The sequence below is a fragment of the Theobroma umbraticum genome, unplaced genomic scaffold (assembly GCF_002168275.2).
Source record: "Theobroma umbraticum cultivar Fairchild unplaced genomic scaffold, ASM216827v3 scaffold_44.0, whole genome shotgun sequence".
NCBI lineage: Eukaryota > Viridiplantae > Streptophyta > Magnoliopsida > Malvales > Malvaceae > Theobroma > Theobroma umbraticum.
The window spans coordinates 4,359,105-4,385,671 of NW_018397255.1; the positions used below are offsets into that span (position 1 = coordinate 4,359,105).

Consider the following 26,567-nt stretch of genomic DNA (forward strand, 5'->3'; position numbering starts at 1 on the left):
GATCAGTTCTCGATTTTAAAATTTTTGAATCAATCTATCTGAAAAATCAAATTAATTTTTTATATATTTATATATATAGTAATATATATAATATATTTTTATATATTAAGAAGAATTGATAGTAAACTTAATTAATAATATATTTAAAATATATTAAGGTATTGTATGTATGTATACAAATCATAATAATAATAATTTAATATTAATTTTATTTATTTATTTACAAATCTATATTAATATGAAATTGTAAGTTATATATTTTTAATTATATAAGCTACATGTTAATATTATAAGATATGATAGTAAATATCTTACATATTAATATGTTATAATTATTACATCTTAGTAATGTTTCGTAATATAAAATATTATGAATATATATATATAATTGTATAAATATAACATATATACATATATTTAATTTATACATAAGCATTACTATAATTTATAATAATCTTAATTTATTTATATGATTATATTTAATAACTTTATTGGTTATCACCTTAGATTTTATAACATAATGTTTATAATTAGTTATTATTTATACAAACTTTGACATAAAATATTATAATATATAAGTTATGCCATTAATTATATATAATAAAGTCTTATATTATATATAAATATATTTGATTTATACATAAGCATTATTATAACTTATAATAGACTTTATTTATATAATTATATAAAACATTTTAACATATAATTTGTATCACTAATTATATATATAATAATGTAATATTATATATATATACATATATTTGATATATACATAAGTATTACTATAACTTATAATAAACTTTATTTATATGATTATAGTTAATAAGTTTATTAACTATCACCTTAGATTTTATAACATATTATTTATAATTAGTTATTATTTATACAAATTTTGATATAAATAATTATAACATATAGGTTATATTATTAATTTCATATATATATAATTATAGATGAAGTTTATAAGTTTTAATATTATAATTTGTAAAAAAAAAAGAGATAAAATTTTGATCTATTGGTCCAAAACCGGATCAACTAAATTAATTTTATGTTTGATTGGTTTGATCTTTTTTTTAATATTTGATCTATTTTGATCAATTTTTTAAAAATAATTGATGCATTTGGTCTTTAGATATGGTGAACGAAACCACCCATTTGCTCACTGCTATGAGAAACTATTATGGATGACACATCTGAGCATTTAGCTCATTAATTAGTACATATTTGAATCTCTTTCTCCCAATTAAAAAAAAAACTACTATATATGACATATTGATATATACACTCTTCTTTTGAAAATATTAAATATAAATTAAAGTAAATAACTGATTAATTTTCATTTGAGGTTTGTCTAATCGATCTATTCCTTAAGTCAAAAGGTTTAGTTGCTACTATTAAATTTATAGTTTTGCATTCAATGCATTGAAATCATCAAAACTAAAGCTACCATTGTAGGGAATGTAAGAAATTGTAATAATATTTAACAAGTTGCTAGAGAGTTGAAGGAAACCAAAGTTTAAAAGTACGTAGATTAATTTTAGGGATAAAAAAAAGAACAAAAGAAGTGCGACCAATTTACATATGCAATAAAGGTATTGGCCTAAAACGTACGTTTTAATTTAATCAATTGTTTATGAACTGGCTAGGGACCCCACCTTCAATTTTTGGAGCTTTGTGAAAAATGTAATACATTTTTCTTCTACGGTGGCTAAGGCTGAGGTTATAAATATCGTGGGCAGAGACTCTTTCATCACGTACAATAAAAAATATATGCGCCACCGTAGTCATCAATAAACCAAATTCGATCCGCCATAGCTCTGTCCCTCAGCCATTTCTTTTGCCCGGGATTTAAGCATGGATTCCTCAGTTAATGTCCCAAGATGGACACCAAGCCCGGCAAGATCACCTCAAAAAGAGCCTGAACCAGCTGATCACGATGACTTTGAAGTCCAAAGCATAGTTTCTGAAGAAGATAACCACAGGTTATCCAAGATGGCAACAAATTTCCCCTTCAGCACTGGCTTTACGAGGAGCAATAATCCACCTCCTGACTCGGGTATTCATGGAGTTCCCTCTCTCAGGATTGAGATGGAGCCAGTTGACTGCACAACAGAAAGAGATGGCATTTTCTTGACATGGACTGATCTATTGGTGACCGTTTCCGGAGGCAAAAAGGGACCCAGGGCGATCTTACAGGGGCTCACTGGGTATGCTGAGCCTGGCGAGGTACTAGCCATCATGGGACCTTCAGGTTGTGGCAAGTCCACCCTTCTTGATGCATTGGCAGGTATATTTGTACATATTTGCTTGTGCTTGATTTCCATTTTCCAAAAGCATTTTCTTCTGATCGAACGTCATCAGTCGCATCTTCTGGATTAAGATACAACGTCAAAAATAATAGTAGCGGTAACAGACATATGCCGGGTTTTGAGTTTTTGAGATAGAAATTTAAAAGATTTTCCTGGTCGGTTTGTGGAATAAATAAAAAGAAAATAAAATAATTTTTTATGAGAATAAAATAGAATAGTTATTATTTAATTTGGTATAATAAATAGAATAAAATAAAAATAGTTATTATGATTTATTATAGTATTTGATTGGTAAAATTAAATTTGGAATAAAAAAAATAAAAATATTTTTTATATATTATTTATTTTTGGTTTATTTTTAAATATTAATTTTTATTTATAATTTAATAATTAACATTATAAAATATTAATATATTATTTACAATTTAAATGTTATTATGATTATTTATTTTTATTTTATTTTATTTTTTAATATTAATAATTTATAATTTATTTAAAATATTAATTTTGATATTTTAAATATTAATACTTTATTTATAATTTAATTATTAAAATTTTAAAATATTAATATATTATTTACAATTTAAATATAATTATGATTAAAATATTAATACTTTTAATTAATTTTTAAATTTGAAATATTTTTAACATATAACTGAAAACTTAAACTCTTTATTATAATTAGATTTATTTTCATCAAAAACAAAAATGCTCTTTATATAATTTAGTAAAATTTATATAAAAAAATTAAGTATATATTTTTTTATAATGATTTAATTTTTATTTTTATTAAAACTTTAAAATTTTAGTAAATTTTTTGAGAATAGATTTAACTATTTCCTTAACCAAACATACTATTTATGATTCCCAAATATTAAGGATGTGGGACGTGTCATCCGATTATAAATTCCAGCTATTTTAGTTTAAGTTTTCCAACTTGAATTTAAAGTAATTGCCAAAACTTGTAGTCGGGGTTTTGACTCTTTGAGATACCGCTGGATACAAGTTTTCCTTCTTCTCTTAACTCGCGGCACGTTATCCATTTATAATTTCCTGATTATTCTTATCCCTTTTCTTTCGCCTTTTTTAGTTGATGTTAGCACTTTTCGTACGTGGCCGCCATAGCCGATGTGAAGTCATTCTGTGTCGCGGGCATCGGTCAAGTCAAATATTATGGGAAAAATGAGTACTTGATCAAAGTTTAGCTCGTTTAATTTGACTAGCTAAATGGGCTTAATGTTCACACTCACCTCATAAAGTTTTGATTATTCAAGTAATTAATGACATATTGTGTTTAATTTTAAAATTAATTAAACATCACATTTGAATTTTTTTATCATTAATTTTTTTTATTTTTTATATTCAACCAATCTCATGTATTATTATTTTAAATTAAAAATTTTTTATAAGTAAGGAGTTAAAATATCATTTTGTTATTTTTATTTTCACATGCTATTAACATAAAGCGTAAAAATGACACATAATTGTGACATCATCTATGATTATATATTTATATATTATATTAACTTCATGTGATATAAAATGATAAAAATTATTTTAATTAATAACAATACAAAAATTTGATTATATGTTTCTCTACTCTCCTGAGACACTTCTAAATAATTGCATTTAACATGATCTAAAAGTTCACCTGTTTGATTAGGAAGACCCTTTTGGTCTTTTGGCGTTGTTTACGTTCGTCTTTTTCTCTCTTGAACAGAGTTTGTCTAGATTTCAATTTTTGTGTTAGGACTTCATCCAGAACTCACTTTTGTTTTAGGGGCTATCCCTGTTTGAGCAGCTATTTCTTTTTGTAATTGTACAGAATAGGTTTTTTTCTATATCAAAAGAATTTATAGTTTAAGATTCATCATGGCATCCTAGCTTTTATCATTAATAAAATGCCATCTTTTAAAAAAAATTGCAGGAAGACTAAGTTCGAATACACGACAAACAGGGGAGATCCTAATTAATGGTCGAAAGGAGACACTTGCCTTTGGAACTTCGGTAAGGAAAAGCAAAGAGGGAAATTGCAATACAACCCAAGAGTGGTTCTGAATTCTTTTATGCCCTGCTCTCATTCCAAAAGTAACACAGGCTTTTCAACTTAGTTTTTATGGCTTGATTGATAACCCTGTCTTCCCATTCTTTTCACATTTCACATGTCTAAAAATCGAGCGTAAAGTAAAAATAAATGAAAGCATTTTGCATATTACTTTAACAGGTGTTGATAATCAATCTCTCACTAATCAATGGCTTTTCTGATGGGTTTCTGTTTTAGGCTTACGTGACTCAAGATGATACTCTGATGACAACACTTACAGTAAGGGAAGCTGTTTACTACTCGGCACAGCTTCAATTGCCTGACTCCATGTCAAAATCTGAAAAGAAGGAAAGAGCTGAGATGACAATCAGGGAAATGGGGTTGCAAGATTCCATGGATACAAGAATCGGAGGGTGGAGCACAAAAGGACTTAGCGGTGGGCAAAAGAGGAGAGTTAGCATTTGCATTGAGATCTTAACAAGGCCAAAGCTTCTCTTCCTTGATGAGCCTACTAGTGGACTAGACAGTGCAGCATCCTACCATGTCATGAGTCGCATTGTCACGCTAGCCCGCCGAGATGGAAGGACTGTAATTGCATCGATTCATCAACCTAGCAGTGAAGTTTTTCAGCTCTTCCACAATCTCTGCCTTCTCTCCTCTGGCAAAACTGTCTATTTTGGTCCTGTTTCAATGGCAGAGCAGGTATAATTCCTTTCCAAAGTGCATCTTGACTCGAATTATGTCCAACCTCTTACATGTTTGAAATGGAAAAATCTAACGTTCTATTAGTGCAAAGTGGCACAATAATTATGAGCAATTGATGGATTTTGCAAACTAATCTTGTTTGCAGTTTTTTGCTACAAATGGTTTCCCATGTCCAGCTTTGAGGAACCCATCAGATCACTATCTTAGAACCATCAACAAAGACTTTGATGAAGTAAGTATACTTTTCTGTTCTTTGTCACTGAAAGGATAAATTATTAAAAGAAATTGTGAGAAATAACCTAAAGAAAGGACATTTTAAAAATAATCATCAAATAAATTTAACTGTTTTTAATCATATTTAATTATGACCTGACAAAAATAACTTTGAAACTATTTCAAATAAATTAAATCATTCATTATAATTTCTCTCCATTTGTGCTCCCAATTTCTCTTTCGCGTTTTCAGATTTCTCTTTTCCAACACTTTAAAGACACTAAATGATGGTTTTGATGTGCTTGGGTGAATGACTATTTGAAAAATTTGATTTTTAGGTATTTTGGATAAAACTAAATAGTAAAAATGATCACAGATATCTGAAATAGCTTTTAATTGGATCAATTCGGGATCTAAACACTAATAAACTTAAAATTTTAAAATTTATAAATCTAGGTTTTCAATGAATTTTTTTAAAATTTTTAATCCAAATAGGTATCTTAGACAAAAAAATTTATGTTTTGATTTATAAAAACATGTTAAAAATACTTTATTCAGTGCCAAATTGTCAAAAAAGAAAATCATTTTTAAAAATATTTTATTTTTAAAGATTATTTTTTAAAATGTTCCAAATTATTATGCAGTTGATAAGTAAGCAATTTATGAAATTGTTTATTGATGTTGATTAGGACATAGAACAAGGAAAAGGTGGCATGAACACAGAAAAAGTCATCGACACTCTCGTCCAGTCCTACAAGTCATCAGAGATATGGAAGCAAGTCGAGCAGCACGTCTTCAAGATATCCCAAAATGTATGCTGTTGAATTTTAACCACCTCCACCCCCACCACCCCCCCCCCCCGCCCCCCCCAAAAAAAAAAAAATCCCACTCCATGAAAACCAATTGTAACTTGTAAGATTTCTTTGTTTGCAGAGAGGAGGACCTCTAGAGAAGAAGGGAAGCCAAGCAAGCTTCATTACCCAGAGCATTGTTCTTACAAAGAGATCCTTTGTTAATATGTATCGTGATCTAGGTTATTACTGGCTTCGCCTTGCAATCTACATTGCATTATGTTTATGTGTTGGGACTATCTTCTATGATATTGGCTTGACCTTTGGCTCAATTCAGGTAACTTGATGATTAACAGATACTATCCTTGCTTTAATAAATTATATAAAAACAACTGATTAATACCTTTGGATTTTCAGGCTAGAGGCTCCATGCTCATGTTTGTTGCAGCATTCTTGACATTCATGGCAATAGGTGGATTCCCTTCTTTCGTTGAGGACATGAAGGTATTAGCTTTGTTTATCGTTATCTATAATGACTTAGACATGGTAGGTTCATAGTCCACTAGTGTTGACATTTTTCTTTGTCCTCCTCGAAATCAGATCTTTGGACGGGAAAGATTAAATGGACATTATGGGGTTGGAGCATTTGTCATTGGAAACACGTTTTCATCGATCCCCTACTTGTTTTTGATCTCTTTAATCCCTGGAGCTCTTGCTTATTACCTGGTTGGACTTCAAAAGAGTTTTGAACATTTTGCCTACTTCGTGATATTGCTCTTCACCTGCATGATGCTGGTTGAGAGCTTAATGATGACTGTTGCAAGTATCGTGCCAGATTTTCTCATGGGAATCATAACGGGAGCCGGTATCCAAGGGGTGATGATGCTAAATGGAGGCTTCTTCCGGTTGCCAGATGATCTTCCTAAACCATTTTGGAGATACCCCATGTACTACATTGCGTTTCACAAGTATGCAAATCAAGGATTCTACAAGAATGAATTTCAAGGATTAACTTTCCCCAACAATCAAGCAGGAGGACCTCCCACCATTACTGGTGATGAAATCCTGAGAAACTTTTGGCAAGTAGAGATGGGCTACTCTAAATGGATTGACATTGCCATCTTGTTTGGCATGGTAGTTATATATCGTCTCATGTTCTGGGGAATTATTAAGACTGTTGAAAAGGTTAAGCCTCTTATTAAAGCTTATATGGCGGTTAAGTCGGTTGCACCTACGCAGTCAAGTCAGATATCAGAAAATCCACTCTCCACTCCTTAAAAACAAGAAATGCTGCGATGTATTTAATTACTAGTTTATATTTATGGCTTTCTCTAGGTTTGCTTGTTACATCTGCAGGTTGAATAAAACTTAACTATTCTCCTAGTGTGAAAATGGAGGATTAAGGTATTAGCCCATTTCTGATTTGCAAACTCTTCCTGTACAACCTCTGCGGGATGATCTTCCTTAAACCATTTTGGAGATACCCCATGTACTCTATATATCGAATTTCACAAGCAATCACATCAAGGATTCTACAAGAATGAATTTCGAGGATTTACTTTCCCCTAACATATCAAGCAGGGCGGACCTCCCACCATATTACTGGTGATGAAGTGTTGAGAAACTTTTCGCAACAGATGGCCGCTCTAAATGGATTGATGTGGCCATCTTGTTTGGCATGGTGATTATACATCGTCTCATGTTTTTAGGAATTTATCAAAACAGTTAAGCCCTTATATATATGGGTGTTCAATGTTTTGTTTTTTAAAGAAAATGAATTGAATGTATATATGCTAAATAGGAACATCAAAATGCAAGTCTATGGTAACGACAATGCAACAGACCTAGTGCGGCATTACAATTGGAGTTGAGCAACAGCTCACATATCACAATAGCTAGCAAACAACACCGACTCTTCGACATAACACCCGTCATCCGGACATAACAACATAACATCCTACCAGACCCCTCACACAAGCCTTGAATGGATCAATCCATCAGTTCATGATTTCGTTGACCGTGATTTCAATCCAGTCACATTCTCAAGAGGCCACTAGAGCTATATTGCAGACGACACAGCACCCACTTGCAAGCAGCGTCCAATTAAAGTCCAGAGGAGCCAACAACACAGATGCATGCATCATAGGAGGTCAAGCTATCATTGGTGAAGTCCAGCACAGCTCCAACGGAAGGCTTTGAAAGGGAGCAGATGATCATGACACGGCCTTGGGCCAGCGGCAAAGGCAGTTTGTAGAACATGACATGATACAGACATGACATAAGCTTATGCTCATCTCAGCACCCTCAGGATCTCATAACATACGAGAGAAATAGCTCTCCCAACCCAGCTTACTTACACGCGAACAATACCTAAGAATCACCCATAGCCAGAAACCATATCTAAATATAAAAGGCAGTTTGTACCCCACAACACCCAGGGCCGCCCTAACTAACATAAATAGAACCATTAATTGCATGGAAAGGCACAAAACCACCTCACGGCCACTCCAAACAGCAGGACCTTGTAATGTGGATGAGTTATGTTCATAGAAAGAGAATCAGTCAATCAGATCATAACTTATTACTTATTCAATTTGGTTCATAAAATGGGAATTGAAACGTTTTTCGTTTCATGAAACAGGAATCAAGACATAATTTCTTACTTGCTCAGAAGGCAGAATTTTATATATAAAGCCAAAAGGATTCACAGAGAGATGATGTTGGCATGGCATCGTTTGTCTGGAAGAAAAGAAAAATGTAGTAACAGACAATGGCGTCAGTGGCACTACCCAGGTCACGGGTAAAGGGGTTGTTTCACCTCCATTTTCACCTTCTCTGTTAGGTAATTCTCTCTCTCTTCTTATTTACTTTTGCAGTTGACAAAAACTGAAAAACGCCAACTGAAGAAACTCAGGCTTATTAATTTCAACTCCAACCAGCATCATCTTCTAGCAACACACATCCAAATTCTTGCAATCTCTTTTTGCAGATAAACAATATTCACCTCCTTAATCTTCCTCTATAAAATACCTCGGAAGAAATATCACAAAAGGAAAACATTCTCACATCCTTATGAATCACTCAGCTATTTTCAAACCCTCCCTCCCCCTCACCGGAAAAGAATCCATACAATGAGGAGTACTCACTCTAGAGTTCATTGAAGCAAAGCTGGGCTGAAGTGTTGTGAGACCTGCGCCCTTGGGTCCAGAAGTTTTGTGAGTGGAGCGATGCTCACGCATCTTGGTGTCTTGTATTGATTCGAGAAGCTAAAGCTAATGAGTTCCAGGATCAACACAAGACTCCAAGATGCGTCAGTTTCAATCCGATCATGGAGTTTCTCAACTCAAGGAAGTCTCAAAATAGTTCAGCCTAGCCTTGCCACAATGAACACCGAAACAATATCGTCGTTGAGAAAATGGTAAGGCAAAAATATAACTTCATGAAATCCATGTCTAATTTCTTTGTTTAATGAACTCTTATCAATTTTGTAACGTTTTCGAGCTGCTTCTACTTTATTTATTATTATTATTTTTAAATAAAAGAGTTAAGGCACGTATTTAACGTTAGGAATATTAACCATTTTTGAGAAAAAGAATGACATCTTCTAGCTCATTAGGATTGACGAGGGCCACCATTCAAGAAATCTTATCAGCAGCAAACGACGTCGTTTAGTGCCCTCGCAAAGAGGATTAGCTCTTAAGGTAACCCTGGGGCCACCATTGAGCATCCACCTGTACGGCTTTGATCGCAAAACGTGAATCCTTGCCTCGCTCTATAAAGTTATCCACTGCAGGAGAAACTGAGTCGGGAGAAACTTTCCAGAAGAATAAAACAGACAGACGGATAGAGAGCGGGGGAAAAAAAAAAAGAAAACAAAAATGGACGAAGAGGAGCATGAGGTGTACGGAGGAGAAATACCCGATGAAGGAGAGATGGAAGGCGACTTGGACCCTCACAACGCCGATGTTGATATGTCCGCCGCCGATGACGACGCCGTCAAGGTAAATTAGAAAAAGTGAAAAGGAAAACCCTAGCTGAATCCTGTCCGTCGATTATTGTTCTTATTATTATTGTTCTTGTTGTTTGATTGTGGTAGGAACTGGATGAGATGAAGAAACGGTTGAAGGAAATGGAAGATGAAGCGGCGGCTCTCCGCGAAATGCAGGCCAAGGTTGAGAAGGAAATGGGTGCTGTTCAAGGTTTTTTTTGTTGGATTTCTATATGATTTGTTATTTATTCCGAAGTTATTCTGTGGATTTTATTATTTTTGTTGAATTTGATGCATTTATCGAAGCTAAAACTTCTAAATGGTTTTAAATTAAAAATAGAGTATTATTTCATTTTTCAATGATTCTAGCGTGTTAGTTCATAAAGGTTTTAGTGGAGAACTCTAACCAAGAGTTATAATCTGGATTGCTTTGAAGGTGCTGATTTGTGCTCACTCCGATTTTAGAACCATTTTTTGTAACCTCACTCTAAATTTAACATTTATACAAATTTTTTTCCTTTTATCAAATTTTAATTGTAATGTTGCACGCAGATCCTGCTGGTACAGCGGCCAATCAGGCGAGCAGAGAGGAAGCTGATTCACGATCGGTTTTTGTTGGCAATGTGAGAAAAGAATATCTTTTATTCATTTATTTTTTAAATTGTAGCATTATTGTTTTTGTTGAAATAGCGTCTGCATGGTGAACCTATTCTAGCATTCTCATCTTCATTGATGTTTCTTAAAAACAATTTGTCTTTTACTATAGCTTTTTTTTCTTTTGGTTATATTGCTTGTTTAAGCTTGTGGTTTAACATTTTAACATAGATTTATGTGTTAATATGTTTCCCATTTCCTCGCATCAAGTGTCTCCCATGAATCTACATGCTTTCATTCAGTTCTTACATGTAGAAAATTTGAAGCATCATCAAATACATGGTTAGTCTGCTTGAAATTTTCAAGATCAATTATCATTTATATGAATTATAATGATTAGCATTATTTGGAAGAACAAAAATCCAGATAAAAGATCCATACATTAGTTTGTAAGGTTCCTCTTTAGCTGCAACTCCAAAAATAGGTGGAATGAATACACCTCTCTGTTATTCCTACATGATCTGTTGCAATTGGGAAGCATTTTCCCCACTTAATGGGCATGCTTTCCTACAGCTAACATTGATGGAGGGACATCTCCTTCCCTTCATCCCCTTCTTCTCTCTTCTCCTCCATGCAGCATATGCTATGGTCACATTCCTGAAGTACTGATGCCCTTTTGTAGTAATTCATGTTGCATAACGCTTTGTACAATAAACCATGCAATCAAGTAATGTATACAAATGAATTATCATTTTATTCAAAACCCTTTTTTGTCTCTCATCGCTCTCTTTGTTATGTTTTTGTAGATACCTATAGTAATGTTTGTTCGTGACTACTGCTTTTTGTTTCTTTCTCTTCCTTTTCTTTGTCTATAGCCTAGCTAAATGGCTTCAATTTAATTGTCTATTAATTTCTCATTGACTTTGGATCGGGTGTGGGTACTTTTCAGCTATAGAATCATGGTTTGACCTTTATGTCTTACTATGATCGCAGGGTTGTTAATTTTCCTCGAGTTCCCTGTATGTTATCGCTGGAATAGTTACATTATTTTTGAGGGTGGGCCAAAAGCTATTTTGATTTTGAATAGCCTTGTACATGAAAAATGATTTGTGTGTGCTAAATTTTGAACAAGGAAATAAGAAAAGAAAAGGTGAGAAAATGAGTGGGAAAAGTCAAATGTTTTCCTGCAGAGAAAGAACAAAAAGAAAAGTAATGGAAGATCATGTTGAATGGGAAAAAACTGCAGAGAAATGTAAAAGAGAAGAGGAAAAGTTAAAAAAAAAGAAGAAAAAATATGAAAAAAAGGAAAGAGAAAAATATCAATATGAGGGAATTTTAATCAGTTGCACCTTCATGCGCCAAATAAACTAAGCTTGGTTGGAGTGGATGGATGGAAGTAGCATGTGATTTAACATGCTTCGACTTCTTGCAAGGGATTTAATTTGGTTCTTTTGAAGAGCAAAGGCAAGTCAACGGTATGCAATCTAAGTTGCAAGAACCACGTTGCTGATGGTGGTGGTGGTGGTCATTGGAGCCTCACAAATTTGTGGTCATTTTTGCTGATGTGGTGAGAGGCATTTGTTCACTTCGTGTGGACCCTTAATCCCTTGTTTGCCTGTTATTCGCAGAAACATATTTGCTGTGAGTTCTCATAATAATTAACTCTTTTAGTTGTTGTTGTGATTGTTTTTGGGGATTTACTTTAAGAATCAAGTCTTTCCATTTTTTTAGGCATCCTAGACATAACAAAATGTTTTAGTTAGTTTAGCGGAAGAGAACCCTTTTCTTGTCATTTCCTTTCTGGTATATATGTTTGGTTTTCATTAATCTGTGGGTTCTCTACCTTAATGTTTCCTTGCATTTTGGTGGTTATTCCCGTATAAGATTGTGATTAAATTACTGATTTTCTTGGAATGTCATTGAACTTGACAATAATGCTTATTGTGTATACAATTATATTCATCATGATAACATTTAGGGAATATGTTAACTTTTTTTTTTGGATGGCCCGAATATCTTAACTAATTGTCACTCTTGAGATATTTCACAGGGAAAATTTGTCCAACAGCAGTTTGAAAGGTGCCTGTTTGGTGTTTGGATTGTTGTGGGGCTCCATTGACATGTTAAATAGATATGGTTCACTAAATGTATGATTTCATGTTCAAAAGTAAAATTTTGAGCTCCAGAAGATTGATATACTTTGACAAGCTGAATTAGCATACCTGAATTTGACATTGCCTAGACTCCCATAAAGAAAATTGTGAAAAAACTTTTTGGGACTCTATAGTATCACATTGGCTAGACGCCCCCAAAAAAATTTTCCTTAAGTCAAACATATTGTTTCCTCATCCTGAGCATCTGCACAAGGTTTAAGGTGAAAACATGGTGAAAACCAAGCATGGATGTTCTAGATTTCAATCTTCAAAAAAATGAAAATGGATGGTCTAGATTTCCTTTGTTACTGTCTGACTCACATTTCCTTTCGAAAACCTTGGGTCAAATTTTATTCTGCAGGTTGACTATGCATGCACACCTGAAGAAGTGCAGCAGCATTTCCAATCTTGCGGCACTGTGAACAGAGTGACTATTCTGACTGACAAGCATGGCCAACCTAAAGGTTTTGCTTATGTGGAGTTCCTGGAAGCAGAAGCCGTTCAAGAGGCTCTGGTGCTAAATGAATCTGAATTACATGGCCGCCAATTGAAGGTTGCACATTTTCTTTAATAAATGTTAAGAAACTTATGAAGCCTGATGATCCTGATAATGAAAGCTTTGTGTTTGCTTCAGTGTCAAATTTCCGCTAAATTTGTGTATTTCATGTGATATTCAGGTTTTGCCTAAAAGGACTAATGTTCCTGGGATGAAGCAATACCGTCCAAGGCGATTCAATACTTATATGGGCTATCGATTCAGGAGGCCCTATGTACCTCCTTATTTCTACTCTCCTTATGGATATGGGTATGTTTCTTCTGGCACATGGACTCTCCTCTGTTCACAGATTGCATTCTTTCTTTTCTCTTACCATGTTCTGCCCACGTCACATATCATTGCAGGAAAGTTCCTAGGTTCAGGAGGCCAATGCGATATATGCCCTACTATTAGAAGACTGAGCTTGGTAGAACATATTACCAAATATGGATGGTTTCATCCAGGAAGTATGATTTTAACTGTTGAGAGGATGTAAGCTGACATTTTTAGTTCCTACATGCAATTTGTATCGTGTATTATCAGCTGTATGACATTGCTAAGAGTATCAGAATTTCTAGTTTAAGAATTTAGACTATACCATATGATAATGGTACTGTGCAAGCAAGGTGTTTCAAGTTTTAAATTTGTTTGTCATGTTTATCTTGAATCACGATAGAGACCTTGAGGTTCATAAGTGATTAGGCAACAACCCCCGAAATACTCGGTGTCACTCTATTAACTGAGATTTTGACGGTGTTCTTGTTATTGTCATTGGTAAAGTATCATTGCAGGTGAAATGAATATTATGCCTTACAGAGTTGAAAAGCTCCGTGAAGTCCTTGGTTTGGCTCGCGGGGCTAACGATGGAGAATGAGGACTGGGGAAGAAGTGAGAGGTTTGTGGGCATGGTCATGGTTGTTAAAATTTTAAGTATTCTTAAGAGAAAGTTCAAAAGCCAGAAGAGAGAACCATCAATAAAAGAAAGAAACTAACATTGCATTAAAGTTGAGTAATTTAAATACAAGTAATCAACAAAGGAAAATAGAAAGCAATAAAATCGAAATCATTTAAGCGCTAAACGTATTGTAGAAAGCAACTATCAAGTAGTAAGTTTGCGCTTTTTTCTGGCCTCATGTTTTGCAACTTTAGACCTCAAATTTCAACACACCTCTTTGATATCTTTGTTGCGGACATTCACTTTGCTTCTTGAATCTTCATTTGATTTTTGAAATCCACCATAACAGCACCATCGAGTCCACCAAGATCGGAGTGTAGCAATTGAAGTCTTTCTGTAGTTTTGAGTCCAGCTGCACTTGGGAAATACTGACCTAGTCTGTTTTTCATGGAGACAAGGGTCACAAACATCTTTCTGTTCGATTGGTTTAGGAACGTTCTTGTCCAAACCAGCACGTGCCATATATTTCATAGAAGTATAATCAACATGGAGGAGCCTCCTATGCCATAATTTGGCATCACAGTATGCCTTGTCTTCCATTTTTAACCAATCAAGTGGAAAACATTTTTCATTTGAACCGACGGCAGCTTAACACCAGAGGAGTCAAAGATTGTACACATTTTCTCTTTGCATGTCAAAGTATAATTTTCTTCAACAAGCTGATCAACACTCAACAGGTTTTGATTAGTTTTATGTACATAATGAACGTTTGAAATAGATTTAATACTTGACGAAGTTTGCAGTCCAACTATCCTATGCCCAAGAATTTTGAGATATTCACCATTACTAATCTCCACTTGAGACTTGTAATTCTCACTCCAGAAAATAAAATTATTTGCATTTCCAGTCATATGATTTGAACACGCACTGCCAATAAGCCAAATACTAAAGCTTCTTAACTTCTTGGGTTTCTAGGCTATGAATAACACCTCCTCATTCGCCTCATGTTCCTTGGCTACTTCCTCAACTACAGCAACTTTTTCTTCTCCCTAATTGGCTTTATTCTTGCAAACTTTCTCCACGTGACCAAGCTAGTTACAAGACTTGCATGTGGCATTTGGTCTACACCAGCAAAAATGCTACGTATGGTTTCATTTTTTATAGTAAAAACAAATAGGGTGTTGAGTCTTTTGCCTACCCTGTTTCTTATCACCATTTTTCTTTTCACTTATGCATGCCAGTAAAGCATTTTCTGCATAATCTTCCTGCCTCAAAGCTCTTCTTTGCTTTTGAGCTTGAAGAGCATCTATGAGCTGTGTCACAATCAATGTGGACATGTCCTTCGAGTCCTTCAGAAAAAATTTCTTGACCTAAAATTTCTCTAGCAGGCTTACAAGGAATTCATTGACTATTCTTCTCTCTAGTAAATTTTTTCTAAGTAATCTTAACTGATTGACTACTTTCAAAACATTTTCAGAGTAGTCTTTTACACTTTCCTTATCTTTCATCCTCAATACTTCGAACTCTCTGAACAAATTTAGGACTTGTATTTGACGAGTCTTATCACTGCCATAAAACTCAACCTTTAGTCTGTCCCATGCTTTTTTTGCAAACTCGCAATCCATTATACGAGTAAAAGTCGAGTTGGAAACAGCAGAATGATATAGGATAAACTTTATACCTTTTCACAATTTCTTCGTTATGCTGCTTTAACTATACAATTGTTGGGTTCGATTGCCTTATCTTAGGAGGATTTCCACCAACTTCAACAATTTTCAAAAGATAGAACGCATAGAGATACGTCTTTATTTTTACTACCCATATTATGTAGTTTTCTCTCGTAAATATAGGTGGAGCAACGACATTAAAATTTGTAAAGGTCATTTTCTTGGTATTTTGAAGATTAGTGGTGTCATGTGAAGGTTTCTACCTCCTTCTAGCCCCATGTTCTGCAACTTCAGACCTCAGTTTCAACAAGTTAGGGGTGTATAAATGTAAATCAAACTAAATTAAACTAAGTTTGGGTTTTCGGTTTGGTTAGTTCGATTTTTTGGATAACTCAATTATTAGAATTAATTCGGTTTGGTTTCGATTAGAAATTTTCTTAATTGAACTAATCGAATTTGAATAATGGTATAATGGAGTTTTTGTATGGAAAATAAATCATAAACTATTTGTTGTTTTTATTCATGCTTTTTAATTATTTGTTGTTTTTATGCGTGTTCATTTTATTTATTGTAATTGTTTATCATTATTTTTAATATTTTGTACTATATATTTATAAAAAAAACATAGATAAATATATATAAAAAAAGAAAAGAAAATTTTCAAATTCAATTTTCAAAAATCGAACCGAATTAATTGAATTAATTTGATTTCGGTTAATTCGATTATTTGTAAAATTTAGTTCGATTTCAATTATTTTTAAACATGAATTCGATTAGCTCAGTTATTATATATTTAAAATCGAATTAATCAAAATAACCATTTGCTACCCTAACCGTGGCTAGGGCCCACAATGGAGAATGAGGACTGTTTGTCAAATTAGAGACAGGAAAGACATGTAAGTAGGAAAATGTATCCAAGCATATATGGAATGCATGCACTCTGAGAGGTTTATCCTTCCATTGACTTGGTTTTCAAGATGGAAAAGTTACCATTTTATAAGAATGTCTTTCAACTACGCTAAATTTATTCACTAACAAATATATATCACCCTTGTTAATTGGAGATGATTGTTAAAGGCCAAAGGAAAGCCTAATTCTTTTGCTCCTAAGTCGTTGGGCAATGATAAAAGCCAGCTCCAGAGACTGAGAGGCATTAAGCCTTGGGTCACACAGTGTGCGATAACATGAGCTTAAATCATCATAAGTTACTGACGGAGACCCTCCAACGCACTCTGTCACGTCTTGCCCGGTCATTTCTAGATGGATGCCTCCAGGGTGACTGCCTTCTTGCCCATGGACATCGAAGAACGCTTGCACCTCAGCCTATCAGAAACAAAATAATACTTATAACACTGAACAAACAGGGACGAACATTGTATAAATTGACTGCTGTGAGCAACATAGAGGGAAACAGTTACCAGAATTGAATCAAAGGCACGGGTTTTGAGTCCACATGGTGCCTCAATAGTGTTACCGTGCATTGGATCGCAGACCCAAGTGACAATGTAGCCTGCCCTACCAATGTCCCTGATCAAAGGGGGAAGTTTGACTCTCATGTTATCAGCTCCCATTCTCGTGATGATTGTTATTCTACCTGGCTTGTTATGAGGATTCAGTATTCCAATGAGCTTAACTAGTTCATTTGGATCCATCTTATCGCTAACCTGTAACACATGTTTCACCTTCAGCCATTTCGATTTCTCAGGCAGAATGTTAACTCATGGTATATAACAAATTGACGTTACATCTAAAGCAACGACAAAAAATAACCGTTCAAGGTCATTCAATTGCCTCAATGAGGATACCTTTATGCCTAGTGGATTGGCAATTCCTCTCAGAAACTCTACATGGGCACCATCCAGCTGCCGGGTTCGCTCCCCACACCAAACCATGTGAGCAGAGCAGTCATAGTACAGGCCAGAAGTTGAATCCAGCCTAGTTAGTGCCTGCTCATAAGGCAAAAGCAAGCACTCATGAGATGCCCAGAATTCAGTTGTTTTCATGCTAGGATTGTCTGCTGTGACTCCTGCAGCAGCCATGAATCCTAAGGCTTCATCAACATGGTCAGCAAGTTCCTTGTATCTGTCAAATTTCCCCAAGAGAAAACACTTTCAAAATCCAAATTGGAAAATTTTAACACAAACTCAATCAAATTCACACCTAAAATTTAGTAGTCATGTTTGGAATAATGTACTTTCGAACCAGTGCGCTGTTATTGACAACTCAAAAGGCAGCCATACTACCTTTTCTTTGAAAATTTACGGTGCATCACATATCTTAAACATGCGAAATTTTAAACCAAATGATAGCAATTTTCTTTGTTGTTTCGTATAGATTGATATAGATCAAAGGACATATAACCGTAACTCCATAGCAAGTTTAGTCTTGGTCACCTGTCCCCTTGCTCAATATTCTTTATAAAATCAAGATTCCAGTGGGCAACCCTCTGCATTGCAGCGTACCCTCCACTAGCAAAGGCTCTAAGGAGGTTCAGAGTTGCTGCGGATTGAGTATAAGCCCTTATCATCCTCTGCGGGTCAGGAATTCTCGACTTATCAAAAGCATGAGCATTTATGATGTCCCCCTTGTAACTTGGCAGCTTCACTCCATTCTTCTCCTCAAATTCAGCAGATCTTGGCTTAGCAAATTGGCCAGCCATTCTTCCCACCTTTAATAACCAACCCCACAAATTGTCAATGACTCAGTTCCAACTTCCGAAATCAACTAGAAAAGTAAAGTAGAAAAGCAACCTCTACGATCCAAAATCTTTATATGATGATAAGAAATTAAAAACGACACACAAATAAGTAAAAGAATATCGATCAAATTAACCTTAACCACTGGCATTTGTCCACCATATGTAAGCACAACACCCATCTGGAGCAGCAACCTGAAAGTGTCCCGGATGTTATTGGCGCTAAACTCCTCGAAGCTTTCGGCACAATCGCCACCCTGCAGCAAGAATGCCTTGCCCATGGCAGCCTCCGCCAGCCTCTCTTCCAAGTTCCTTGCTTCACCAGCAAATATTATGGGAGGAAACGACTCAATGGTCTTCAACACTGTCTCCACCTTTTTCTCATCCGGGTAGTGAGGTAGCTGCAATATCTTCTTCGATTTCCAGCTATCCAATGTCCATTTCCTAGTGATGCATTGTGTAAATGTTGATGATTCCTTCACTGCTACTCGGTTTTTGGTGGACTCGGCTGCATGAACAGCAGTGATGGTTGGGAGAGATGTTGAATTCTTGTTGCTGGGAGGGAGAGCAAAAGTTGGTCGAGATTGATCCTTGGGTTTGGAAAAAGAATTGGTGTTGCTGTAAAGTGACTTCGAAGAAAAAAGAGAGGTATTCATAAGAGCCATTTTTGCTCTAAGCAATGCAGTGAAGGGCTTTCAAAGAGAGAAAGACTGATGGCTCTTGAGAAAGAGAGACAGAATTTTGTTTCAGGAGTTTTAGAGCAAAAAAAGTTTGATCGACAGAGGAAGATTGATAAAGGATATTAAAATTTTTTTTGAGAAAGAATAGTTAAATTTTTGAATGAATAATATCTATTTATAGATAAATTTATGACTATCTATCAAAAATTAACACTATCCGTCAAAGAATCATCAATAGGAGTGAATAAAATCAAATCCGACCAATTACCTATTCAAACCAAATACGATTTAAGTAAAATGGTTCGGTTTAATTAGTTCATTTGATCAATTGATCCAAAATATTTGATCCAATTAGTTTTTTATCAGTTCTTAGTTTTAAAATTTTTAAACCAATCCACCCAAAAATCAAACTAATTATATATATTAAGAAAAATTAATAGTAAAATTAATCAATAATATACTTAAAATATATTAATTTATTATATGTACGTGTACAAATCATAATCATAGTACTTTAATTTTAGTTACATATTTATTTGTTTATAAATCTGTTATTAATATAAAATTATAAGTTATATATTTTAAATGGTATAACTTATATAATAATATTATAATATATGATAATAAATATTTGATGATTAATATGTTATAATTATTACCCCTTAGTAATATTTCATAATATAAAATGTTATGAACATATATAATTGTATAAACATTATATATATATATATTTAACTTATACATAAGTATTATTATAACTTATAATATTTATTTATATGATTATATTTAATAACCTTATTAATTATCACTTAAGTTTTTATAATATATTTTTTATAATTAGTTATTATTTATACAAACTTTGATATAAAATATTATAACATAAAAGTTGTGACATTAATTTCATATATACATAATAAAATAATATTATATATATACGTATATTTAATTTTTATACATAAGTATTACTGTAACTTATAATAGACTTTATTTACATGATTATACTTAATAATTTTATTAGTTATCTCTTTAAATTTTATAACATATTGTTTATAATTAGTTATTATTTATACAAACTTTGATATAAAAATTAAAATATTATGACATATAAGTTGTGCCATTATTTTCATATATATAAGAAGATAATATATTATATATATACATATATTTAATTTATATATAATTTTTATATATATTTTATGATTATGGGTAAAGTTTATAAGTTTTAATATTATAATTTGTAAAAAAGGTTTTAAAATTTTGATTCATTAATCCAAAACCAAACCGATCAAATTAATTCTATATTTGATAGGTTTGGTCTTTTTTTATATTTGATCGGTTATTGTCAATTTTCTAAAATTATTTGATCTATTTAGTTCTTGAGTATGGTGGACCAAATTACCCAATCCAGCCATTTGTTCATCTCTAATTATTACTCTTGAATTTTGAATTACTAGATACTTTTATTAAAACTTGTCAATATTTATCAAATAGTATCAAATTTAAGCTTTGACCTAATAGGTACATCTTTTATTAGTTTCCTTCCATATAGTTTTCAAAAGTAACTTATTTTGTACTACTTAGATAGGAATCCTTTCACCTTTTAACTTATCGATTTTACCAATTGAATCTTTTACTTAGTGGTAGTACTAGAGAAAACGTTTGTTTTTCATTATTGGTGACTCTGGGAAAAAGGTCTTAGATCCATTCCTAATGACGTCTTTCTGATCAGGTTTCTAGTGAGCCCTTTCGTAAAAAAGATTTCATCAAATTACCATATGTTCACACATATATAATTGTAATTACTCTATCAATAAGTAATTGTTTGACATATTCATACCTTAAACTTATATGTTTAGATAATTTTTTTTAAAAAATGTTTAGATAGATGTCTAGACTTTTCATTCTAATACTTTACTAAAAGTTCTAGACATAGTAGGTTCATTGTCAGAGTGCAAAGGGATAGCTGCTATTTGTTGTGACTGCAATTCTATCCACTAACAAAATTTTCTAACCAGTCTATCTATTTTTTGCTATTATTAGAGTAACACACTCAAATTTCATAGTGGAATAAGTTATGCATGTCCGTTTCTTAGAAAACCATCAAACAACACTTTTTCCTAAGGTGATTTACCCATTGATTTATTCTCACTTGAGCTAATTATCCAACTAGTATCAACGAAACCTTCTATTACTGCTATAAGATTGTTCCAATAGCTTTCTAATCTTTAGTACTTGGATTACAATAGAATATTATTTCATTTTCTGTGATTATAGTGTATTAGTTTATAGGTTTTAGTGAAGAACTCTAAACAAGAGTTATAATCTAGATTACATTTCTTTTTTTTTTTTAAGTTTATCTATATTTGGAGATGCTGATCTATGCTCAGATTTAAGAACCAAATATTTTAACCTCAAGTTAATATTGCACATAGATCCTGCTAGTGCAACGGCTAATCAGGTGAGCAGAGAGGAAGCAAATTCACGATCAGTTTTTATTGGCAGTGTGAGAAAAAGAATGTATTTTTATTTATTTATTTTTGTAAATTTGTAACATATTGCCTCTGCCGAAATAACATTTGCATGGTGAACCTGGCCTTGCATTTAAGTTCGTGGTTTAACATTATTTTAACATAGACATATGAGTTGATATGTTTCCCATTTCCATTGAAGACTTGTTTTTTAGATTGTTAGGTATAAGTGTGTTGACGTATTTTCAAAATTATGTATTTCATATGAAAGATTGTAAATGAAAAGTTATATTTTTTTATATGATAAGTTGTGACTATTCGAAAGTCACATTAATAGAAAGGTTATGTCATATAATATAATATAACGTGACTATTAGATTGTATGTGGTTTTTAATATGAATAGTTATGTTTTTTGATAAAGTGATGTATTGAAAAAATATTTTTAAAATTCAAAAGTTATCAATTAATTGAAAACTCTATTATTTAAAAATTTGGATATAAAAGTTTTTTTTATATTTTAATTTAAAAGTTATGACTTATAATATGAATCTTTTAATAAGATAATTATTGAAATAATATTTTTATCTAAAAATTATGTTTTATAATATATAAAAGAGTTTTCTAAGACATAAAAAGTACTTCACAAAAAAGTTGTGTGCTTTAGATAAGTGAAAAACTCAAGAGGAGAAAATTTGAAGAATAAAAATCCAAGAAAATATCCATAGGTTCGTTGATTTCCAAACATTTGCTTTCAATAAGGTCCCTCTTTAGCTGCAACTCCAAGAAAAGCTGGATTGGACACACCTCTCTGTTATTCCTACCTGATCTGTTGCAATTGGGAAGCATTTTTCCCACTTAATGGGCATGCTTTCCTACAGGTAACATTCATGGAGGGGCATCTCCTCCCCTTCATTCTCTTCTTCACCCTTCTCCTCCATGCGGCATTTGCTATTGTTTAGCCTGTGTTGGGTAGAGTTGGTGTACTTTTGTATATCCCTTTTGAGTTATCCATGGAGTGAAGTACGTAGCTGTCTGAAGTACTGATACACTTTTTCAGTAATTCATGATGCATAAATCTTTGTAAAATAAACCATGCAATCAAATAATGTATACATATAAAAATAATCATTTTATTCAAAAACCCTTTCTTCTCTCATCTTTCTCCTTGTTATGTTTTTGTAGCTACCCACAGTAATATTTATTCGTGACTTGTCTGTTAATTTCTTGTTGAATTTGGATGGAGTGTGGGTACTCTTCTTTTTTTTAAAAAAATTTCAATCTGTATTGATCAAAACAGCAAACGGCAGTCAACCTCTTTACAGCTGATTTTGCAAGGTTATGCCCCATACAAAAGATAACAGGGGTAGACCAGCACAAAATCTCACACACATTCCCCTAGGGACTTGTCAACAATTCCATAACATCCTTACCCTATACATTCCTAGCCAAAGAACAAATCATCCCCAATACCCTATCGACAAAGAAAGACAGAGAGTATAACACACTATCCAAATTATACACAACAATCACTCCACAAAATATTACTATGATCATCGTTTGACCTTGTATCTTACTATGATCGTTCCTCGAGTTCCCCCTATGTTATCGCTGGAATAGTTAAATTGTTTTTGAGGGTGGGCCTAAAGCTATTTTGGTTTCAAATAGCCTTGATGTGCTAAACTTTCAGAAAGGAAATAAGAAAAGAAAAAGGTGAGAAAATATGAAACTTTATAACTACATGTTCTTTTCTTTGGATTTTCTGACGCTTGCTTATAAAAGATATCTCATAAAGTCATTAAACAGTAGCAGTGCCCGTCCACAGTTTCAGAGAAGGTAACAAGGTTGATTACCATCAAGCTACAACAGGGATGTTGATAAACTAAAATTAGAGCTGAATTGTTCAGTCTTATATTGACTTAAAACAGAGCTATAATACATGTAAGAGTTCTTGACTAAAATTGTACAGAAAGTATATTGTGAAGAAATTTCATGGCCTTTACCAATCTAATTCTTGTGACTGGTAAAGTGGTTTAAAATATGAAACCTCATATATAAAAGTTCAAGGCTGGTAAAAGAGTTGGGCAAGCTCAACTAAGTTGAGTTTAAACAGGTTTTTCTTCAACTCATTATTTTCTTTCCCTTCTTTGCAAAACTGAACTTATTTATTTATTTATTTATAGAAGTAGGAATCCTGCCACAGAAAGCAGATAAGCACCAAATAATCAACAGCTACAAAACAGAAATTAAGAACTGACTACTGAGTTACAACCATCTCACATGAAGCAGTACAAGCGGTTAAAGCAATAAAACACAGTAAACCAGCTAACATTTGACTTGGAACAGCAGTTCTCCTTCTCCTTCAGTTCAGTTTTGTAGACATCCCCAGTTGCATGATCCTCCTCCTTGTCAACAACGAGGATATCATCACCTACAGAGTGATCTTTACTACGTAGGAATTGAGACCAACCCATGAAAGTAACCGGTGCTGTTGATAATAGTAAAGCTGCTATGCAATCTTGGTTCTTGCCGTAGGTGATGATATATTTCTTTGAGCAGTTAAGTTTACAGAAATGTAATCAACATGGGTTGCTAATATAGAGAAGTCAGAGCCAAGGGGAAATTCCATTGTAGGTTCAATAAGAGATTATAGTGTTATGACTAATGGAATACTTTACATTTTCTTTTACCCTTATCGCAAATTGAATAAGTTTATACCTTTGACTAGTGAACCTTCATTGAAGGTTCAGCATTGGTGCCGTACCAAAAACAAACCTCGAATTAATTCTAATTTGGAATATTTTTTGTTAGCTTTAACTGTTAATTAAGTAACAATGACTACTTTGATCATTATCTTATGCTAAACGCGTGAATGAAATCATCATAACTTGATGTGTCAAATTAAAGTGTAGGAAAAGACGACTTTTCTCGTTCCCCTCACCCCATAGGGATTGAGATTTGAGAAAGGAAAGGCCGAGCACTCTCACCCCTTGGACTTTGTTTTCAGTGGCTTCACTTTAAGGTAGGGGTCAACAATTCAGGTGAACTTAACTCTTGTGGAAGAGTTTGAGCAAAAACAAATTTCCCTCATTTTAATTAACTATATATTTTATAGCCTAAATTACACTTATAAATTGTGGGTGTTCCTTTTCACATTTATTTGTGTGATTCTATTTTATTTTCAGATTAATTTCATTCAAAAAATAACAAATAGTCAAAAAATACTCTTATGATAAGTTATAAGTGAAAATTGTATATTTAGTGACTTTTTAAAGGATCAAGATTCCATACTTAAAAGTTACTATTTAATAAATCAATTATAAATACACACAAAAATTTAAGTGATTATTACATTAACACAATGGTTTATAATATTATAATTTGTTAGTAAATAAAATCTACCACTTACAATTAATTGTACTGCTTGAATATACAATAATAAGTTGAAATGAGTTTCTTTTTTTATTATTATTAATTGATTCATAACTCTTTCTAGCATTTTGCTTATCAAACTTTGACTTCAATTCATAACTCTTTCTAGCATTCATAACTGTGACTTGAAATTCTTGCGTTTTTTGACTTCAATTTTGTACATGGCACCGGTTGCTTGAGCGTCCTCCCTGTAAAGAAGGGCCACATCGCCTGTGCAGAGAGCGTTTGGCCGTAGGAATTCACAGGAACGCAGATAAAAACAAGTCTGGGGACGGATTCCAGCTCGAATTCTGCGGCTGAAATTCCCCACGATTCCGTCCTCATCCTTAACCACCAACATTATTGCATCACTTGTTTGAGAAATGGTGGTAAAAGGTTTAAGCACTCATTTGGAAATGATTTTCCTCTCTCGACGTCAGCGTTCCTGACAACTTTTGTGAAGATTGCCAATGCTGATACATTTCTTCGAGCTGTTCAATTTGAGATAAGAGTTGTTTATATAGCTGGAAAAACCCAGAACAAGATAGATGTAAGGAGAGTGTCGGTGGAACGGGATTTTAATATACGACTGTAACTCATGTTATGCCTTTAGGACATAATCATTTGGTGTGTGAATAAAATATAAAATTAATTTACATTAATAATAAAAAAATTGTTTAAAAATGAATAGTAAACCAATGTGTCAGGATGAAGCCTGATGGCCCTCTAAGATTTTTAAATTTTATTTACATTATATAAAATTTTTAATATATTCTCTTAATGGTCCTTGTAATAATTTTTTATTTAATAATTAATATAAATAAAAAATAACAAAAAATATCTCATATGCCTTACTCAATTTTAAAGATTTTTTTGTTTTTTTAAATTTATTTTATTATTTATACTTATATTTTTTTATATTATTTATTCACATGTTTTAAGTTTCTGTGCAAGTAGATTATTATCTACAATTGAAAAGTATAACCATACACCTAATCATATAAGATAAAAACTAAAGAAAGAATTTAAAAACTTATATGAAAGACTTCTAATTTCTATATGGAGGCAACAATATTATAAGAATAGAAATAAGTAAAAACCCAAATAATGAAAACTTGAAAAAAAAAGAAATCATGAGATTAAGAAATAAAATAAGAACAATATAGAAAACACCTTTGAAACAATTGTAATTATTAGTTATCTTAAAAATAAAGTAGTACTAATCAATCACATTCCAATAAATTAATCCAAAAATCAGATTAACTTAAAAAACAAAAAAATTCATGCATAAAAAAAAATAACAACAATTGGTAGTTAATGTTTACCTATATGAAAATATTTCTAAAAAAAAGACAAAATTATAAATATTATCAGTAAATAAATAAAACATTACGAAAGAATAACAAAAAATTAAAAAAAGA

The 26,567-nt window shown here is 32.7% G+C and overlaps 3 protein-coding genes across 3 annotated transcripts; 2 read left to right on the forward strand and 1 right to left on the reverse strand.

Moving 5' to 3' along the window:
• Nucleotides 1-1,739: 1,739 nt before the first annotated feature.
• Nucleotides 1,740-7,607, forward strand: LOC110429368 (ABC transporter G family member 1-like). The gene is made up of 8 exons (XM_021445381.2): nt 1,740-2,287; nt 4,237-4,316; nt 4,591-5,055; nt 5,204-5,290; nt 5,961-6,083; nt 6,205-6,399; nt 6,480-6,566; nt 6,663-7,607. The coding sequence occupies exons 1-8, from the start codon at nt 1,855-1,857 to the stop codon at nt 7,338-7,340; spliced, it is 2,148 nt and encodes a 715-aa protein (XP_021301056.1). The 5' UTR covers nt 1,740-1,854; the 3' UTR covers nt 7,341-7,607.
• Nucleotides 7,608-9,777: 2,170 nt separating this feature from the next.
• LOC110408795 (RNA-binding (RRM/RBD/RNP motifs) family protein) lies at nt 9,778-13,986 on the forward strand. The gene is made up of 6 exons (XM_021417882.2): nt 9,778-10,063; nt 10,159-10,261; nt 10,603-10,673; nt 13,159-13,350; nt 13,475-13,602; nt 13,698-13,986. Exons 1-6 carry the CDS (start codon nt 9,941-9,943, stop codon nt 13,744-13,746), a joined length of 666 nt encoding a protein of 221 aa, XP_021273557.1. The 5' UTR covers nt 9,778-9,940; the 3' UTR covers nt 13,747-13,986.
• DHS1 (3-deoxy-D-arabino-heptulosonate 7-phosphate synthase 1) lies at nt 10,268-19,254 on the reverse strand. Its single transcript, XM_021417881.2, has 6 exons — nt 18,727-19,254; nt 18,288-18,562; nt 17,700-17,976; nt 17,313-17,558; nt 16,985-17,217; nt 10,268-10,450 (listed from the first exon to the last, which is right to left on the reverse strand). Exons 1-6 carry the CDS (start codon nt 19,252-19,254, stop codon nt 10,429-10,431), a joined length of 1,581 nt encoding a protein of 526 aa, XP_021273556.2. The 3' UTR covers nt 10,268-10,428.
• Nucleotides 19,255-26,567: the final 7,313 nt, after the last annotated feature.

Coding starts and splice junctions, on each gene's coding strand:
- LOC110429368 (XM_021445381.2), top strand. CDS start 1,855: ATGGATTCCTCAGTTAATGTCCCAAGATGGACACCAAGCCCGGCAAGA. Junction 4,317..4,590: donor CACTTGCCTTTGGAACTTCG/GTAAGGAAAAGC, acceptor TTTCTGTTTTAG/GCTTACGTGACTCAAGATGA. Junction 6,400..6,479: donor TGACCTTTGGCTCAATTCAG/GTAACTTGATGA, acceptor TTGGATTTTCAG/GCTAGAGGCTCCATGCTCAT.
- DHS1 (XM_021417881.2), bottom strand. CDS start 19,254: ATGGCTCTTATGAATACCTCTCTTTTTTCTTCGAAGTCACTTTACAGC. Junction 17,977..18,287: donor AATATTGAGCAAGGGGACAG/GTGACCAAGACT, acceptor GAAATTTGACAG/ATACAAGGAACTTGCTGACC. Junction 17,559..17,699: donor CCAATCCACTAGGCATAAAG/GTATCCTCATTG, acceptor CATGTGTTACAG/GTTAGCGATAAGATGGATCC.
- LOC110408795 (XM_021417882.2), top strand. CDS start 9,941: ATGGACGAAGAGGAGCATGAGGTGTACGGAGGAGAAATACCCGATGAA. Junction 10,674..13,158: donor GATCGGTTTTTGTTGGCAAT/GTGAGAAAAGAA, acceptor TTTATTCTGCAG/GTTGACTATGCATGCACACC. Junction 13,603..13,697: donor TACTCTCCTTATGGATATGG/GTATGTTTCTTC, acceptor ATATCATTGCAG/GAAAGTTCCTAGGTTCAGGA.